At 49.9% G+C, this 18,852-nt stretch overlaps 1 protein-coding gene across 2 annotated transcripts in view; it reads right to left on the bottom strand.

Annotated features, from left to right (window-relative positions):
- Positions 1 to 18,852, bottom strand: part of TMEM120B (transmembrane protein 120B) — a 43,354-nt gene that overhangs the window by 3,864 nt on the left and 20,638 nt on the right. Inside the window, exons 4-11 of one of the 2 annotated variants that reach the window (XM_028116483.2) lie at positions 16,809 to 16,868; positions 16,053 to 16,148; positions 11,636 to 11,725; positions 4,763 to 4,828; positions 4,092 to 4,153; positions 2,280 to 2,372; positions 688 to 752; positions 247 to 315 (exon numbers count right to left, since the gene is read on the bottom strand). In XM_028116483.2, coding sequence (XP_027972284.1) covers positions 247 to 315; positions 688 to 752; positions 2,280 to 2,372; positions 4,092 to 4,153; positions 4,763 to 4,828; positions 11,636 to 11,725; positions 16,053 to 16,148; positions 16,809 to 16,868 — 601 coding nt within the window. The remainder of the gene's footprint in view (positions 1 to 246; positions 316 to 687; positions 753 to 2,279; positions 2,373 to 4,091; positions 4,154 to 4,762; positions 4,829 to 11,635; positions 11,726 to 16,052; positions 16,149 to 16,808; positions 16,869 to 18,852) is intronic. The other variant, XM_028116484.2, reaches the window with a different exon arrangement.

Here is an 18,852-nt window from a genome sequence, read left to right as displayed (position 1 = left end):
GCACCCCCATAGCGTTCAATAGGGTTCTCAGACCACTTAGGGGCTCCCTGGCCTCCTGAATTCCCTCCCACAGTCTCCCAGGCCCCAGTAGCAGGGAGCTCTGGGCAACTGGGCCCCATGATGGGGAGTAAAGGGGTGGCTAAGAATTCTCTCCAAGCTGGCCCAGCTTTCCCCAGGACCACCACCCCCGCCGCCCGCACCACCGGCATATGCACACGCCTGCGTGCACACACACACACACCATACCTGCCATTCTCTGCATTCCTCGTGGCTGGAGAGCTCAAACAACGTGACGGCATTGTAGAGCTGCCAGAACTGGAAAGAGGGGAGGAGGCAGGCACCACTCACCCCAACTGATTCCCCTGGAGACCCATGTGAGAAAGCCCCGGGAGTGGACCAGGCCCCCAGCTTCTGGTATCCACTGTCCTAAGACACTGAGAGCCCCCCAAAATGAAACTGGGGCACCCTAGGCCAGAGCAGCCTGAAGATCTGGGGTTCAGCATGCTGGTGCTACGGGCCACTTCCAGCTTCTGCCTTTGGCGTCCAGGGCCCAGGGACCGTCTCTGCCCCAGGACCCCGTGGGGCCCAGCTCAGGGATGGCTGGTGAATGAGGGAGAGGCCTGAAGACTTTTTGTTCCCAGGGGTCAGCCCAGAACAGGGGATCCCCACAAACTCCAGGGGACTCACATGGCCACAGAACAGGAAAGGCAGGAGGAAGGTGAGGCCCCGCCACATCCAGGACTGGAATCCTTCTGTGGAGAGGAGGTCGCAAAGGGCCGGTGGGAGGGGGTTCAGGTGCCCCCACCACCCCACCAAGCGCCAACTGCCTGGCCATGCCAGTCCCCCGAGATTAGCCACATGGGGCAGGGGGGACAGCCCTCACCTATCATCAGTGGGTGAGCACTCAACTCTGAAGATCACCCAGAGAGCATGCACAACACCTGTCACGGGCCCTGACTGCTCTCACGCAAGTCACCACGACTTACAGGGCTTGACAACACTTAGAGAAAGCTGACGTGCCAGGCACTGGTTTTTAATAATGTCCTTAATTTGCATGGAATTTTGCTTTTTATAATGGACTTCTGCACGTGTCACTTCAATTGAGTCTTGACAAAGTAGGGCCTACTTTGCAGAGTAATTCAGTAGAAATGACCATCTCAAAAGATGGCAGAATTTTATTAGTTTCCTGTGAAAGTTGAGACAAGAGCTCTCCAAGCTCTTCTGACTGGGCACTTGACCCATGAGTTAAAAAAAGTTAAGCACAGGGGTGCTTGGGTGGCTTAGTTGGTTAAGTGTCCGACTCTTTTTTTCGGCTCAGGTCATGATCTCAGGGTCTTGAGATTGAGCCCCAAGTCGCGCTCCAAGCTGAGCGTGCAGCCTGCTCAAGATTTTCTCTCTCCTCGGGGCACCTGGGTGGCTCAGTCATTAAGCGTCTGCCTTCGGCTCAGGTCACGATCCCAGGGTCCTGGGATCCAGCCCCGCATCAAACCTGGCATCGGGCTCCCTGCTCGGCGGGAAGCCTGCTTCTCCCTCTCCCACTCCCCCTGCTTGTGTTCCCTCTCTCTGTCTCTGTCAAGTAAATAAATAAAATCTTTAAAAAAAAAGAAAAAAAGATTTTCTCTCTCCCCCTCTGACCCTCCCCACCACATTCCCTTGCTCTCCCTCTAAAAAAATATATATATGTATACATATATATAAATTAAAAATAGTTAAGCACACATTCCCAATGTATATACATGTATGTGTCTATACATATTTATACGTGGCCAGATTTTTTTTTTTTAAGTACACTCCACGCCCAGCATAGAGCCCAACTCGGGGCTTGAACTCATGACCCTGAGATCAAGACCTGAGCTGAGATCAAGAGTCAGATGCTTAACAGATTGAGCCACCCCAGCGCCCCTATATGTAGGCATATTATACACATTAAGTTATACATGCACAACAACATGCATATATATTTATGCATATATAATTATGTGTATTATAAAACACAGACCAAAAAAAATAGACATTTAAAAAGGAGGAGACAGAAGCCAGCATCGAGGCCTGGCTCACAGCTGGCCTCAAACTTGTCGGCGGAAACAGAATCCACGATGAATTATGAAAAGCAACTTAGGTAGAGGCCTGAAACCCTGGCTTTGTGTGTGGTAGGTCTTGTTATGTTCTTACTGGCTCATGCTCCCAGTGTAGGAAGTTAGCAGTGAGGTCTGGGGGAGCAGGGAGGGGCCGGTACTTGTCCCCCACCCCATCTCCCCTCCCCAGGCTGGGTTACTCACCCACGGTGAGGTCCAGATGATTCCTTTCCCCCAGGGCACGAAGCCTGTAGAGGCAGCCCCTCTGGTAATAATATTGCAGGAACTGGACACAGCCTGCAGGGGGAGCACAGCGCCTGGCTCAGGGCCTGGAGGACTGGGCGCCACCTCCGCGCAGACCCAGGGGTCTTCCAGGCCAAAGGGCAACCCTCTCTCACCCCAACACACGCACACACTCTTCAGCCTGAACCCACTTTATCCCTCATCCAGAATACGAGAGTAGGTTATCTGAAGACCCAACTAAGCACCAATGAGATTGGAAACTTCTAGAGCTGACGCTTGCTGGGATGGTGGCACCATGCCGGGAGCTGTGTGTAATGCCAAGACAGCAAGAGACACTTTCAAACAATGGGATACTTAGTAGTTACTAAAAATGAGGAGGTAGAATTCTGTGTATCGACAGAAAAATACCCATCATTATTGTTAAAAGAAAAATAAACAGATTGTAAGCAAAGCTATTTGTACAAAGTGATCCCATATTTATAGACTACATAATGCAGTATATATGTATATATGAATCAAACTGAAAGGACATAGATCTATTAAAAGTGATCACTCTTAAGGCTGAGATTATATATAATTTTCATTCTTGGCATTAGAGACTTGTTATTTGTTGGCAGGGTTTTATTTAAAAATTGTATTTTTTGAATCAGTATTATGCACACAAAATTCAAAGGGAACAAACAAGTACTTGGTAAAAAACAAAACTCTCTTTACAATACGGACTTTTGTGTATATGTTATACTGATTCTACTCTCTGCTTTTATCCTTTGGAGGAGACTGGGAGACTCCCCAAAAAGGTAAATGCTATCAAGAGTAGAACTTTGTATCTGTAGATTAGTTACGTTTAAAACGCCTACTTGCAAGTCTTGCTTGTTTGGGATATCAAAATGTGTTTTGTGATGTATTAAGGATACTGGTCCTGAAGTCTACCAAATATTATTATAGTGCATTTTAGCCTAATTCATTATCTGTATGAAGTTATAAAAGTAGCCGTAGATGACCAGGAATTATGTCATCTGTATTAAACCCAGATCTATTTCTGAGTATGTGGTTCATGCTGTTGTGAAAAATGTTTTACCTTTTACCTTTGTCAGTTTGTAATGAGAGGATTTCCTTTTACCCCTTTGTTGCTCAGAGAGCACCTGATGTATCATCTCAAACACAATAAACATGCTCCTGAAGGCAAAAAAAAAAAAAAAAAAAACAACCTCTCTCTGTCCCTACCCCCAACTATCCAAGCTCCCCCTTCTCAGAGGGAACCCCTAAGGCCAGTTCACTGTATATAAATTCAGAGCTATTATTTTTTTTTTAAGATTTTATTTTTAAGCAACCTCCACACCCAACGTGGGGCTTGAATTTACAACCCCAAGATCAAGAGTCTCTCGCTCTACTGACTAAGCCAGCCAGGAGCCCCAATCCAGAGCTATTCTTAAATGAGAAAAAGAACATATGCTCTATTTCCATTTTGAGGTAGTGCCCCCAACACTACTCAGTTCCCAAAAGTCACCACTGGTCCCCAGCTGTGACATGGGAAAGAAAAGGCAGTGATGGGGGCTCCTGGGAGTGGGGGCGATCAGGCCGCCCCTCCCCCAGGACTGGGCGGTGATCTGGGGGCAGACAGCTCTTTGCTGGATTTCTGGGACCCTCCCCTGCCCCAAGCTCCCTTCCACACTAGACACGCCCCTCACAGGGGGGAGGGATGACAGGGGCCTCCATCAGTGAAAGCCCAGGAAACCATACCCCCTCCCCCGAATCGAGGCAAGAGGCACTCACTCTGAAAAATGGAAAATGCTAAAAACTGATTACGAAACTTCTGATAAATTAGTCCGTTGGGCCTGCAGAGAAGTGGGGAAAAGTAAAAGTGAAATGTGCTGTGAAATCAAACATTCATCCCTGCCCCTCTCCGTTCCTGCCAAGAGAGAAGAAAAGCTTTTAATTAAAAAAAAAATTATTTAAGTAATCTCTACACCCAAAGTGGGGCTCAAACTCACGACCCCAAGATCAAAAGTTGCCAGCCAGGCACCCTGAGAAGAAAAGCTTTTAAAATGAAATGGAGGTCCCTGATTTCTGCCCTTCTTTAGCACCAGTGCCCCTGGGGCTGGACCAGTTACTTTCATTTCTTTAAGCCTGTTCTAGAAGCAGGGGGGCCTATATCATCATTCTGAAGCCTGAATTCTTGCTGATGCCCACTCTCTCCATCTGTCTCCTTTCGAGCCTCATCCCTGTACTCTTTCTGTCCATTGCTCTCTGTCACCTCTGTCCCAGCCGGTAGACCAATGGGACATCCCCAGAAACCTCCCAGCTGGCTTGGGGGGAATCCCTGCGGCCTGGCTGTAAGCTCACCCTTTTCTTCTTGGCCCAAAAGTCAGCCCAGGCCAGGAGCCTCGAGGGCACGCCCTCCCCACGGCCAGCGCCCCATTCACGGGACCCCGTGAGACACTCACCAGGTCAGCATCACTCCAGAGAGGAACGTGGACACATAGTGGTGAGACACCCACCAGCCTTTAATTCTTGAAGAGAAGAGAAGGAAAGGGGGCTCAGGTGGGGAGGGAAACAGGCAGTTCTTGCTTCCCAGACTAAGTGTGCACGGGCCACTCTGTGGCCCCAAAACAGCCATGACATAGACCCAAGCCATGATTTCGCCCTTTCCTCTGCCCTCCAGAGACGCACAATCACACATAAACCACCCACAGATTAGCCATGAGGCCCAAGGAGGCATACGGGCTTCCAGGGGCTTCCTGCTACCCTAAAAGCACATCCCCCACCGCACCCCAACTTGAAGCCCTGTCACCCTGTCCTCGCCTTGAACCTGCCAAGCCCATCGCTACCTCAGGGCCTGTTATGGGCTGAATTGTGTGTGCTCCAAATTCCTATGCTGTAGTCCTAACCCCCTTAGGGCTAGTACCTTAGAATGTGACTGTATTTGGAGATAGGAACTTTGAAGAGATAAATAAGGTTAAATGAGGTCATAAGAAAAAAGGCCCCATGAAGATACCGTGGCATCTGCAGGCCAAGGAGAGGCCTCAGGAGAAACCAGTGGGACTGGCACCTTGATTTTGGACTTCCAGCCTCCAGAACTGTGAGAAAATAGATTTCTATTGTTCCAGCCCCCCAGCCTGTGGTATTTTGTCACGGCAGCCCACGCAGATCAGCAGGGCCTTTGGACTTGCTGTTCTCTCTGCTCCAAGAACTTGGCCTGCCTGGTTCGTGGTCCAAATTCAAGTTTTGGACCAACTGTCACCTCCTCCAAAAGGCCTTCTCCGGCTACTTTATCTAAAACTGGCAGCGCCACTCTGAGTCACGCTACTGTTTTATTTTCTTCACGGTGCTTACCACTATCTGAAATTTCAGATTATTCATTTCTTCCCCTTCCTTTGTTCTCTGAACCCTCTTCCCTGCTCACACGTAAACATCAGGAGAGCAGGGATCTTGTCTGTGTTCTTCATCTATGTTATCTGTGACACCTGGCTCAAAGCAGGTGCTCAATAAGTGTGTTGAATAAACACAGCACGCACTCACATGCTCACCCAGAGCTGCAGCTACCTCCGTTAACCCACACAGACACAGAGAAATGCCAGACTGCCCACACAGCATCTCAGCATCCCAGACGCACTTGCTCCCTGGGAGCCCACACCCCCGGGCTCATCTGCTCCTCCATCTACAGCAGGCCCTTGCCCCGTGTCCAGTCCAGAAGCTGTGGGAACCCTGGGTTCAGAACCCGGTACTCCCCCAACTGAGGGCTGTCACTCCACTGCAGGGGAGGGAGCCTCGTTTCACCCTCTCCTCAGTGTCAATGTCTCAGCCTCCGCTGAACGCTGGACCCTCCAACCTTTACCCTTCAAAGTCCTTGAGTCTGTCTCTGGCCTCTGCTGGCCTTCTCCAGCCCCTGTCTCGGAGCTCAGTTACCTGAACACAATGTGGCAGCAATTTGCTTTGCCAAGTACAGCCTGGGAGCCGCGGGACTCCTTCCTCCCAATGACTGGGCAGTAGAAACTGGGTTCCCCAAACCCTCACCAGCGCTGGATTCCAAGTTTTAAAATTTCTGCCGGTCTTATTAGGTGAAAATTGGTGTGCTGTTGAGGTTTTAATTTGCATTGTCCTACGTGGGTTCCAACCAGAATGCAGACATCACACAAGCAGAGACTGGATCTTCCTCGTCTCTCCTCTTCGCAATCCCACAATAAATCTGGACATAAATTAGGGGTTCGGGCATGGCCTGTGCCTGCCTCAAGGGTTATGGTGAGGAACAAGGTTTTATGTGGCTCTTTATTCCTAGCACTTAACAGCACCTGGTAAACAGTAGGCACTCAATAAATGCTAAAATGATGTCCAGGAGGGGTGGCTGATGAAGCAGCAGCTGGTCTAGATGCCACCAGCATGGAGGGACAGGGTAAGACCTCCACCCCCCCTTCTCTGATCCCAGTCTCCCCTTCCCCATGTCTCTGGGTTGCCTGCCAATGTTTACACGGACCCCTGGCTCTAATGTTCTGACAGAAGAGGCAGTTAGCCCCATCCTCAGACCTTCAGCTTGAAGAGCACCCAAGAAACCTCTCTGCAGTCACCTCCCCCGAGTTCTCCGCAGAGCCACACACAAGCCTTGGGGGTTCGGCCAAAGCCCCCCTGAGAAATGCCCCCTCCCCACATGGGAGGCCAGAGCCAGTCGCAGGACCTGCGCAGCAAGCCTGGCTGAGCAGCTGCTTTTCACTTCACAGCTCATAGGGCCCAGAGCCCAGCTCTGACAGATGCCCCCAATAAGCACAGCTCAGTGGCACTAGGAAAGGCTAGAAATTCCTTCTTCCCTGGCATGGCGTTCTTGAGCCCCCTCATCCATCTGCACCCTGCAGGGTGCTGGGCTGGTTTTGCGCACATGTGTTTATGCAATCGTTTTACTGTAACTTAATTCAAATATCATACAATTCCCCCATTTGAAGTATACACACCAGCGGCTTTTAGTATATTTGCAGAGTTGTACAACCATGACCACTATCAGTTTTAGGACATTTTTTATCACCCCAAAAGAAACTCAGACCCATTAGTGGTCACTCTTTGGGCCTCTTTTGCCACGGAAATAAAGCTTGCAGGGCCTATGGGCATTTTAATGAGCAGGCAGGAGAAACACAATGAAGAGTGGTGCACACACAGCCACAGTGTAGCGTGGCCTGGTATCTGGGAATCGTGCCGAGGATACCACGGCCCTTCTTTCAGGACACCTTGGCCACGTTTGCATGTGGGCACCACTCACAGGCACCAGCAACCACAGGCTGTCTCCGGCTTTGAGCTCCGGGTCACGTGGGCAGGTGGGGGAATGGTTTCCACACTGAGGCTCCCTCCCTCCTGGACAGCCCTACACGGCTTTATCCGAGCAAAGGCTCCTATAACAGCCAGTTGGAAGCAGGCACCCATGGGCTGGCTGGCCAGAAAAGCTAACACGATCCCTGATTCATTATTTATTCTGGCCCAGAACTAACTGTAGAGGACATCTGCTGTTTTGCCTCTCTGTCAATCACCCCACCCCCGCTCCACCCCCCCACATTCTGGTTGCACGCCAGGCCCTTCTTTGGGTGAACCACCTCATCATCCCCACACTCGGTCTGGGTGGCTAGGGGGAAGCGGAGTGATATAACTGGGCACGTGACTCGGAGCCAGCCTATCAGGGCTCTGCATCCCCCAGCCACACTGACTGGCTCAGGGATGAGCATGTGACCTCAGCCAAGCCAATCAGAAATCTGTCTCAAAATTAGAAAACCTGGATCTGCGAAGGCAAGCGCTCTTTCCTGTGAGACTGTCGATTTGGCCAGATCGTAGTCTAAGCAGCTGGAAGCCAGTGCTTCCAGGGGGTAAGAGATGAGGGAGGGGGGCTGTTGGCATTGTGTGAGCCCCCCCCCTTTTTAAAGATTTTATTTATTTGACAGACACAGCGAGAGAGGGAACACAAGCAGGGGGAGTGGGAGAGGGAGAAGCAGGCTTCCCGCGGAGCAGGCAGCCCGACAGCGGGGCTCGATCCCAGGCTGAGCCGAAGGCAGATGCCCCACACCTGAGCCACCCAGGTGCCCCTGTGTGAGCCCTTTTCACCTCCTTGAACCATCATTGATATACAGGCATACTTCAGAGATATTGTGGGTTCACTTTCAGGGCACTGCAATACAGCGAATGTCGCAATAAAGCAAGTCGAATGAAGTTTTTGGTTTTCCAGTGCTGCTAAAGTTACGTTTACGCTCTACTGTAGTCTAGTAAGTATGAGATAGCAGTTCTAGAAAAACAATGTACATACCTTAATTTAAAAATACATTGCTAAAAGGGGCGCCTGGGTGGCTCCGTCGTTAAGCCTGCTTCTCCCTCTCCCACTCCCCCTGCTTGTGTTCCCTCGCTCGCTATGTTTCTGTTAAATAAATAAAATCTTTAAAAATACATATATATAGTGCTAAAAAATGCTAACCATCATCTGAGCTTTCAGCAAATTGTAATCACTGATCATAGACCACCATAACAAATATAATAATGAAGTTTGAAATACTGCAAGAATTACCAAAATGTGACAGAGACACAGAATGAGCACATGCTGTTGGGAAAATGGCGCCAATAGACCTGCTCGATACGGTCGTCAGAGACCTTCAATTTGTAAAAAAAAAAAAAAACAAACAAAAAAACACTATCTACGTAGTGCAGTTAGACACGGTATGCCTTGTTCCCCCTTCATGTTTACTCCTATCAGGTAGTTTCCCTCATTTGCAGGATTTGCAAGGGAACTTGATTTGCTTATTGCACTTAGCTAATGCGCTACAGCTCCCACTCATTCCAGAAGATAAAGCACCAAGCCTACCCCACCCATTCCAGACCCCAGCCCCCACCACATCCAAACCCCTGCCCCAGGCCAGAGCAGGGAGATAGGCGCAGAGGAACAGTGCCATTTCAACTTGAGATACCAGTTGAAGTGTTAGGCAAATGAGGCCTGGCTTTGGAACCCCACTTCTACCCCCTTGTGTCCCCCTCCCCACTTTCCTGGTATGCCCCACACTTGCAGGGACCTCCACTCAGTCCTGTTCCCTTCCCTCTGGTAACCCACCACCACCACCCCCCATCCACAGCTTGTCACACTAGATAAAGAGCTGACCAGAGTAACTCTTCAAGGGTTAGTGACTGTTAGAGATGTAGCATGCCTCTGAAGACTCTTAATATGAGTCCATCAGAAGGATGAAACTGTAAGGCTGACAACAAGCCCATGGGAACAGAAGAGAGTTCATAACGAGGAGGCCTTGCCACTTACCCTGGCCCTGTTTCCCTACTACCTACCACCCTGGCTCCCCTCCAACGACATCCAAAAGCAGAAAGATACTATTCACTAAAATTAAGAAAGACTATGAATGTTATTTATTTGGTAAGATTTTCTACTTCAGTGTTTCCCAAAGCATGGGGTGCATTCCACCAAATTTTAGATGACACTTGAGTGTAACACTAGATGATACTGAACCACGTGGCGAGAGGTCATTGGTTCAGTTCTTTATTCTCCCGATTAAGTCGAGGAAAGAGTCTCTTTAATGCCTCTCAAGGTCCGCTAATCTCCCTTTTTACATACACGTAACACACAGAGATAGCAGGCCTCAGGCTCAGAGCCTCCCGGAAGCAAGAATAATTGACTTCAATACTTATACAAGGAAAACAAAAGGATATTTTTATACTACTTCCTCTTTCCTGCAACTGATGCTGGTTTTCCATGTATGGTGATGAAATAAAATTTCCTTTTACAATACACTAGTATTTATTTAAGTTAAAAAAAAAAAGGAGGGGTTGATTTAAAATGTGAAAATTATCATCCAGATGATACATGGAAAAGGCAAAAATGGCGAGGATGGGTCAAGAATGAGTGCCGTTTGAGAAACACTGATCTTTTCTAACGGGCTACATGCTACGGGGCTGCATACCTAAAAATCGCTGGGCCCCTGGTCCTTACCTCTGGGCTCTACCTTCAGGTTAAGGCCCGGCAGGGCAGGGATCTGCCATAAGAGACCACTGGGCAGAAAAGTGAAAAGGTGGCAAATTATTTAGGGGTTTGCAGACGCCCCCAATCTTAAATACACAGTTCACGACAGTTCCTTACTAGCGTCCAGGAAGGAGGAAGCAGGGAGGGGCTGGGAGGTTGTTACCTTTCATTTCAGGGAAAAATAGGGACAAGCATGGTACACAGAGATGAAACAGCTACCCCAAAAAGGAAATCAGACCTACGGAAAATGGGTCCCGCAGGTGGCAAATCGTGGTCTTAACTGGGCCCCAAGACTCTCAGCTCAGAGACAGGTGGCGTAGGAAGGAGAATGACAAAAGAGCGGGGCTCCTCGTATTTGCAGGCCCTCAGAGGTGGGGACCCCCAATTGTGCCTCCATTCACTCAGGAACGCGGAGGCACACGCCCCCAAGGGACTGTGAAATAGCCCAGAGAGGGGACTTCAGTTGCCCAGGGCCCCAGAGCCGCGCAGGAACAGTAGTGGGCCCAGAGCTCCGGAACCCTCACTCCCAGCCTGGCTGTCTTCCTCCTCAGCACTGCGGGAGTAACAAGGCAGGTTTGAACCAAGACCCTCACCACATGTCCACCGTCCTCCCCATCTCCCTGTGGGGGTCCACCCTCTCTTGTCACCAGAATCCATTCATCCCTCTGATGACAGTATCCCAATTTTCCTCTGGGGGACCCACCCACTGCCCTCCTGACACTCCGCCCCTAGGCTTCTAATGGCAGCCTGTGAGGGCGGGCATGAGGCTCAAGCCCGACCAATCACAGCCGTGCATTCTCTGGCCAGTGATTGGTTCAGAGGCAGGCACATGATTCAGCAAGTACCAATGCAACCTGGTAAGACTCTTGGAGAACAGCAAGGTGCCATATTTTGCTGGGAATGCTAGAAATAAAGTCAGGCGCTCCCGGGTGCCTCTGCATGGAGCCTGAGAATGAAGACAGCACAGTAGAGGGCAGAGGTGAGGGGTGGAGAGAAAGTGGGTCCTGGTGCCATTGTCTAAGCACCTGGATTAAGCTTGACCTGAAGTCAGCCCCAACGGACCTGTTCCTTGATAGGAGAAAACAAATTTCCTGTTGTGTTAAACCTATTTGAGTTAGACTTTTTGGTAAGCAGGAGACTGACCACAGGAGGTGACACCGCAGCAGGAGACCCAGTTTTCCTCCTCCCTGGCTCTGAACAGTCAGGGATACCCCTCCCCCTCCACGGAGGAAGGGAATACAGGCTGAGGGTGACTGCAGCCCTCATCTGCATCCCCTTCCATGACAGATCTCCCTTTGGCTCCCCCAACGCCCCCGCACAAAGCTGGGCCCCCAATTACCTTGAGCCATTGCTGATGAGAATACTCTCCCGAATTGTCAGGGTGCAGTAATACCACACCAGCAGGAAGTTAAAAACTTCGTCCGTCACCCTGGTGGAAAGAAGCAGCCCCGGGGAGGAGCGCACGCATGAGAACCAGGGACGGCGCTCCCACCCACAGGGCAATAGAACAGCAAACATGGATGAGGGCCGCCCCCCGCAGGCTGCCTCTGGGAACACCGCTGATCCCTGGGAAGACAGAGGAAGCATGGCCGCCACTAGCCTGCCCGTCCCCTCCTCACCTTTCTACCAGAATCCTGCTTGCCTTTAAGGGCTCTAGCCGAGGTTTCGCCCCCTTCCCTGAGCACTCGGCCTAAGACACCCTGTCTCCCTTCTAAATTCTTGTCTGATGTAACATTTTTGGTGGAAGGGCAACAGGAGGACCTGAAGCAGAAAACTGAGTATTTTAAACTGTCCACAGTGTCAAAGTGTAAATTCCCTCTGTCCCCTTAAAAGATCTATAAACTTTGTTGCACTTACAAAAAAATTCTTATGGCCCAAATTGTCTGTAAGCTGAATAAAGAGCTCCCGGCCTCCTCTACGGTCGCCGCGGCCCAGAGCCCGCCACAGAGGCCTTAAGACAGGACAGAGGGGCTGGAGCTGTTGCTGTACCCTGGTCAGAGCGGAAAGCTGGTGGGGTGTGACCTCGTCAGAGACCTCCCTGGCCTCCGCTTTGCTGTCTCTGAGATTCGAAGGCTGACCCCCTACCTGAATATGGCTGGGTGAAGGATTCCGGGACAAGGCCTACGACAGACAGCCCCTCGGAAGCCTCTCCTGCCGCTGACTCTAACGGAGGCTCTAGCTTCCCCCACAAAGGGAAGCGCCTCTGTACTTCCCAGCGCCGTACAGATGCATTCGGCACTGTGCGGGGCGCTATCCGTCTGCACCAGGGAGGGAGAACACCCCATCTCCTCCGTCTCCATCTCTGAACCGGGACAACTATGGTAACCCTGGGAGGGAAATGTCAGGGTGCGACTCAAACAGTAAGAGCCAAAGTTAGAAGGTTGTCTTTTAAGCTATGTGACCCTGTTTTGTGGTCACAGATGACAGACTTTCAACCCCAAACCCTCTTGAACCATCGCCTGCAGAGGGCCAGGAACCATTGCCCTGGGAGGGCCAGGAACAGACTGGAAGCACAGGGCCTGAGTTCAAATCCCAGCTCTGACTCTTCCCAGCTGCGCGACCAGGGGAAGTCAGTGATTCTCCCGCGTGATCACCTCCTGCACTGAAGTGGGGAGAGTGACGAGTGAGCACAGCTCCTGTGTAGGCTGCTGTGAGCATCTGCTGAGTTTAACACAGGAGGCATCTGGGGCATAGGAAGGGCTACCTGCATTCCCTGTTGTAATTTTGGGAAGTATCACAGAGTATCCAAAGCCTGAGATAGGAGTCTCAGACGCTTAGTTCTGAGGAAATCAAAGGCCTACTTGACTTGAATGGGGTGTTGGGGTGGGGACGGCCTCCCCAGGGCAGAGGGTCACTCAGACACCAACTTCTGAGCTCACCTCCAGGTAGGAGGCAGGCCCAGTCGCGAGTCGTGGTGACCAGGATGTTTTTCATTGGTCCTTTCCTACATGTTATCCATAAAGAGGGGAATAAAAAGAGTTTTATGGCTCCAGCACTTTAGGGATATGCTTGAGGTGCCTCCCTCAGCCTTCTCTGCCAGGGTGTATGAGCTCCCTGTTGCTGCTGTAACAACAGACCACAAACTTAGTGGCTGAAAGCAACACACATTTATTCTCTTACAGTTCTGGAGCTCGGAAGTCTGAAATGGGTCGGCAGGACTGGGTTCCTTCTGGAGGCTCTCGGGGAGAAATCACTTGCTGACCTGCTCCAGCTTCTAGAGGTGCCCGCATTCCTCGTTTCGTGGCATCACATTTCCTTCTCTGACTCTGACCCTCCCAACTCCAGGATAATCTCTTCTCAAGTTCCTTCACTTAACCTATCTGCAGAGGCGTTTTGCCAAAGAAGGCCACACATTCGCAGGTTCTGGGGATTAGAATATGAACCTCTTCAGGGACCGTGACTCAGACCATGCCAGGCCAGCTCTAATTACTGGGAACTTGCAATGCTGCAGGCATTTTACGTGGACGATCTCTCTGAGTCCTCGGAACAACCCTACAGGATTGCTTCCTGTGGCAGGTGCACTTTCCACATCTGTGCCCATCTGAATAACTCCTGACAGCCAGACCCTGCCATTCCTGGCATGGCTGGAGTTCTCAGGCCTCCAGAGCTCATTCTGCTGGTGCGAGAGGCAGGTCAGCATGGAGGGGAATTTATGCCCTCTGGAAGCAGTCCTCAGCTCCACTGACCAACAGCAGTTGGAAGATAAATACCCTTGCTCCCTCGCCCCTCTAGTGGGTAACTGAGGCATGTTCCATGCTGTCTCCCAGTTCTCTGGATATGTACAGGGGAGCCCCTCCTGTCTCACTTCCCATTCCCCTACCAAGTAGGGGAGCCATCCTACCAAGTAGCTCTCGTTATCCTCGTTTTGTGTGTGAAGAAACCCAGGTGGGGAGAGGTTAGATCATTTGCCCAAGGTCAAACGGCAGGGCAAACTTCCCTGAAGGCAGAACGGAGATGAGCTGCCCGTCCAGCCCCCTTCCCCTGTCCTATTTTTAACCCACAGAAGGTATACTAGAGTTCCCTCAAAATTCATGTCCACCCAGGACCTCAGAATATGACCTTATTTGAAAATAGGGTCTTTGCAAATTTAATTAGTTAAGATAAGGTCATACCAGGTTAGGGTGGGCCCTGAATCCAAAGACTGGTGTCCTCCTAAGAAGGCCATGAGAGAAACACAGGGACACACGTGGAAGGAGGCTACCTGACAAGATTAAGGCACAGGAGGCTGAGTGAGACTGGAGGGAAACAGCTTTAAGCCAAGGAACGCCAAGGAACACCCTGGAGGCTGGAGGAGGCAAGGCCGGATCCTCCCCTAGGGCCTTCAAGAGCAAGCATGGTCCCACCAACACCTTGATTTCAGACTTCTGGCCTCTAGACCTCTGAGAACATAGATTTCTGTTGTTCCAAGCCATCCAATTCATGGTGCTTTGTTACCACTGCCCTGGGAAATGAATATAGAGAGGGATGGGGAGAAATTGAAAGACCCAGGCCCTCGCTGAACTTTAGAACTTGACAACACACCACAGGTTTGCCCTCGGAGGGCCCAAGATGTCCCAACGCAAGGGAATCTGGTTGCACATCAAGAACGTCTATCCCTTCCAGAGGGGCATTTGAGCAGGCAGTACTGATGTGTGCAGGCTTTGCCCTCTGGGGAAACAGGCCAGGCCTGAGGCAGCAGTCACGGGCCCAGGACCTAAAAGGGCCTTTCTTTGCCTGGACATTCGAGTGGCCAGACCAGAAACTGGACTCCCAGCCAAGCACCTGCCAGGAGATAAACCCCTGACACATGGGCCAAATGCCCAAGCTGTACTCAGCTGCCTCCCCTCGGGGCCCAAAACCCAGTGCCGGGGGTGGGGAATGAAACCCCCTGTGGCGAGACAGCCTGAGCCCACTGGCCTCAGCCTCTCAGAGCCGGGTGGCCTCCTCTTGCTCCCAAAGCAGTGGCTGATGGTGGTGCAAGGCGCTGGGCAGAGCCCTCCACACGCACTGTGAGCAAAGCCCCTCATTTTACAGATGGAGAGACTGAGGCTCCCCGAGGGAACATGCTCATGGTGACAGCCAGTTAGTCCCAAAGCCAGATTCAAACCCAGGCAGTCTGTGATCTTTCTTTCTTTTCTTCCTTCCCTTCTTCCTTTCCTTTTTTCTTGCTTTCTGTTTCTTTCTCCTTTTATAACTGATATATAATTCACATACCATAAAATTCACCCTTTCAGAGTATAACTCATTACTTTTTAGTATATTCACAGAGCTGTACCTTCACCACCTCTATCTAATTCTGGAACATTCTCCTCACTCCAAGAGAAACGCCATACCCATCAACAGGACCCACCCCCACCTCCCCTCCCCCCAGCCCCTGGCCACTAATTTGCTTTCTGTCTCTATAGATTTGCCTGTTCTGGGTATTTCATATAAGCAGAATCATACAATATGTGGCCTTTTGTGACTAACTTCTTTCACTGAACATCATGCTTTCAGAATCCATGTTGTAGCTTTATTCCTATTTATTATTGGAATAATATTCCATTGTGTGTGTGTGCCATTCGGCTCTTTCCTAACTACTAGCTATAAGGTCTCTCCGGTAGCTGTTCAGTAGATATTTGTTGGACGGATGTCGAGTGGACAGGGCTGCTATTTCGCATGAGAAAAGGGTCTTCTCTACCTACAACCTACCAAACATTGCGGAGGCAGGAGGGACTCCCCCCGCCCCCCGCCCCCGGGCCCGCCAAGCCGGCACACACCACCGCACTTCCTGTTACCTGTAATGGAGGACAAATCGACATGCCACAGCGCCCAGGAGCAGGATGATGGTCAGGTAGAGCTTGAACTTCTCATACTCATCCTTGTAAGCAAATCTGTAGGGACAGACACCCCCAGGACAGGTCACGTAACTATTACTATAGTTATAGCAACATAACTATATCCCATCTGGGGACAGAATCCTCAGCCCCAACAGATCCTTCACCTACCACCAGCCACTGCCCACAGGAAGCTTCTGATCCCACTAAAGGAAAACTCTGGCCTTGAATTAATGGTGATGATCAATCAGAGAAAGAGGACTGATGTGCAAAGCTTCCCATGTCCCCGGGCTCTTGGTGTAGGTCTCTGGGCTGGTGATGGGGATGCGCAGGGGGTGGAGAAGTTCTGCTCCCTAACCAGCTACTGCAGCAGAAACACCACGCTCTACTGCCCCTGGGACTGATTTCAGGTGGACAGTACTGCCCACTTCCCGGGAGAACTGTGTGTGGTAAGCAGTGGAATGGAGTAGGGGCCGTTTCTCATGGGAAGGTGACAGTTCTGTTCCTGCAACGTACTGACTGCATGAAAAGGAGAAGGAACCCTCCCAGGGTGGCCTCCCCACTGAGAAGGAGCGTGTCAGAAAGACCAAGAGCCAGAGCCCCAACTATTAATTTGTTTTATTTATGCAAAAATTCTAGCTAGGTTCATTTCTCCTAAGTTGAAAGAGCAAGATGCCTGGATTCCCTAAAGCCAGGTGGGGGTCAGAGATAACTTACTTGGCCTGGTTGCTGAGAAGGGTCACATTCACATTGCCAAGGACCAGATTTAAGTAGAGCCTGGAAGGAAAGTATCTGTGAGGGCTGACTCGTTCCTTACCAGCCCTGGAGTGCGCCCCAACCAAAAACATTCAAACAATAAGCATGCATTGACCACTGATGTTAGAAAACAGGGTGCTAAACTCAGCAGTAAAATTCTCACATGGAGAATAATGACTAACTAGAGAATGTGACACATGACAGTCATGACTAACCCATTTCCCCCCATTTTAGCTGGCTTAGAGACCATATTTTCCAGGCTCCCTTGCAGCTAATGTGAGCATGTGACTAAATTCCAGCCAATGAGGTGAAGGCATGTGTACAATCTCTAGGTCAATTTAAAAAGGGTTATTTTTAAAACTGAAGTAAAACCTTCAGTATATTTACAGGTATACCTAACAGTGTATTTTATGCCTGGCTTCTTTCTGCTGTGAACATTCTTTATTTTAAATGAAACGTAATTCACATACTATAACATCACCCTTTTTTTTTTTTAAGTTTTATTTATTTATTTAAGTGATCTCTACACCCCACGTGGGGCTCGAACTAACAACCCTGGGATCAAAAGTCACATGCTCTTCCAACTGAGCCAGCCAGGTGTCCCCATAACATCACCCTTTTCGAGTATCCAACTTATGGCTTCCAGTATATTCACAACGTTGTACAACTATTACATAATTCTAGAACATTTTCATCATCTCAAAATAAAGTACATACCCATCAGCAGTCACTCCCTTTCCTCCCTCCCTCCAGCACCTGTCAACCACTAATCTACTCTGTATCTATGAATTTGCCTATTCTGGACATTTCATACAAAAAGACTCATGCAACATGGGGCCTTTTGAGTCTGGATTCTTTGCTGCCGACATTCTTACACATGTCTATTGGAGGGCAGGAGCACTCATTTCCATTGGCTATACAGACAGACAGGAGTGGAATTTCTGGATTATAGAATATGTGTGTTTTTGGCTTCACTAGGAAATGGCAAACTTTTTTTTTTTTTTTTTGGGTAAAAAGGCAGCTGCTTGCCCTCCACTTCCTGCAGATGTGACAGTATGAGCCAGCTTTGGCCATGCAGATGAGGACAACTCCCTGAAGGGTGGTGAAGCAGCAAGTTGGAGTTGGAAGGACCCTGAGTCCCTAGATGACCCCATGAGCCCTCCACTCTTGGTTCACTCACCTCTGGACTGCTATGTATGAGAAGAGAAGAGAAACCTCCCCCTTGTCTGAGCCCCTGTATCGTTGGGCTTTTGTTACAATAGCCTGTACTCTAACGGCACTGACAAAGGTGCAAGCAAAGGGTTATGAAATCTTGGGGGAGGAAGGGTTTAATTCCACAGAGGGAGAGGGGTTTTGGAAAGGCTTCACTGAGTTGGTAACATTTGAACTGGGCTTTGAAGGATGAATAGAAGGTTGAGAGGAGAAAAGCAAACAAAAAAGTCTTCTTTCTAGCTCTGAATAAATTCTAGGGGCGTCTGGTGTAACCGGAGTAGAGGTGTAAAAAGAATATCTATTTTTTTTCAGCTAGCAATACAGTCCCCACTTCCTGAAAGAGCAGTGCCATTTCCCTTCAGAGAATCTCTTTCCCCCTCAGGTCCTAGGGTAAGGCACATGACCCAGGCTTAGCCAATCAAAGCACTGCATCCTCCTCATTGGGTCAATAATAATCATGTGACACACTGGTCACACACCAATGGGACTCAGTCCCGGCACTTTTCCCAGAACTACTAAGAAACAAAGAGGCCTTCTCTACTGGAATTGTTAAGCTGGCGGAAGGCAAACCCAGAGCTCCCGGGGCAGCTTGTAAAGAAAGTCTCCCTAAGAACAAGACACACATGGTCAAGAAAGTAAAAGGAAAGCTCACTGAGAGAGCCTAACAGTATCATTTGAGCAGCAGGATCCAGCCAGACCCACAGCAACATCTGCACCTTTAAGTTACGTGAACCAATAAATCGCCTATTTTTCATAAGCACTTTGAGTTGGGCTTTCTGTCATTTGTAACTCA

This window comes from Eumetopias jubatus, unplaced genomic scaffold (genome assembly GCF_037043125.1).
Source record: "Eumetopias jubatus isolate StellerSeaLion01/CBP00866 unplaced genomic scaffold, mEumJub1_p1.0 scaffold_16, whole genome shotgun sequence".
NCBI lineage: Eukaryota > Metazoa > Chordata > Mammalia > Carnivora > Otariidae > Eumetopias > Eumetopias jubatus.
The sequence above is the reverse complement of the archived record's forward strand: the minus strand, read 5'-3'. Positions and strand labels throughout refer to the sequence as shown.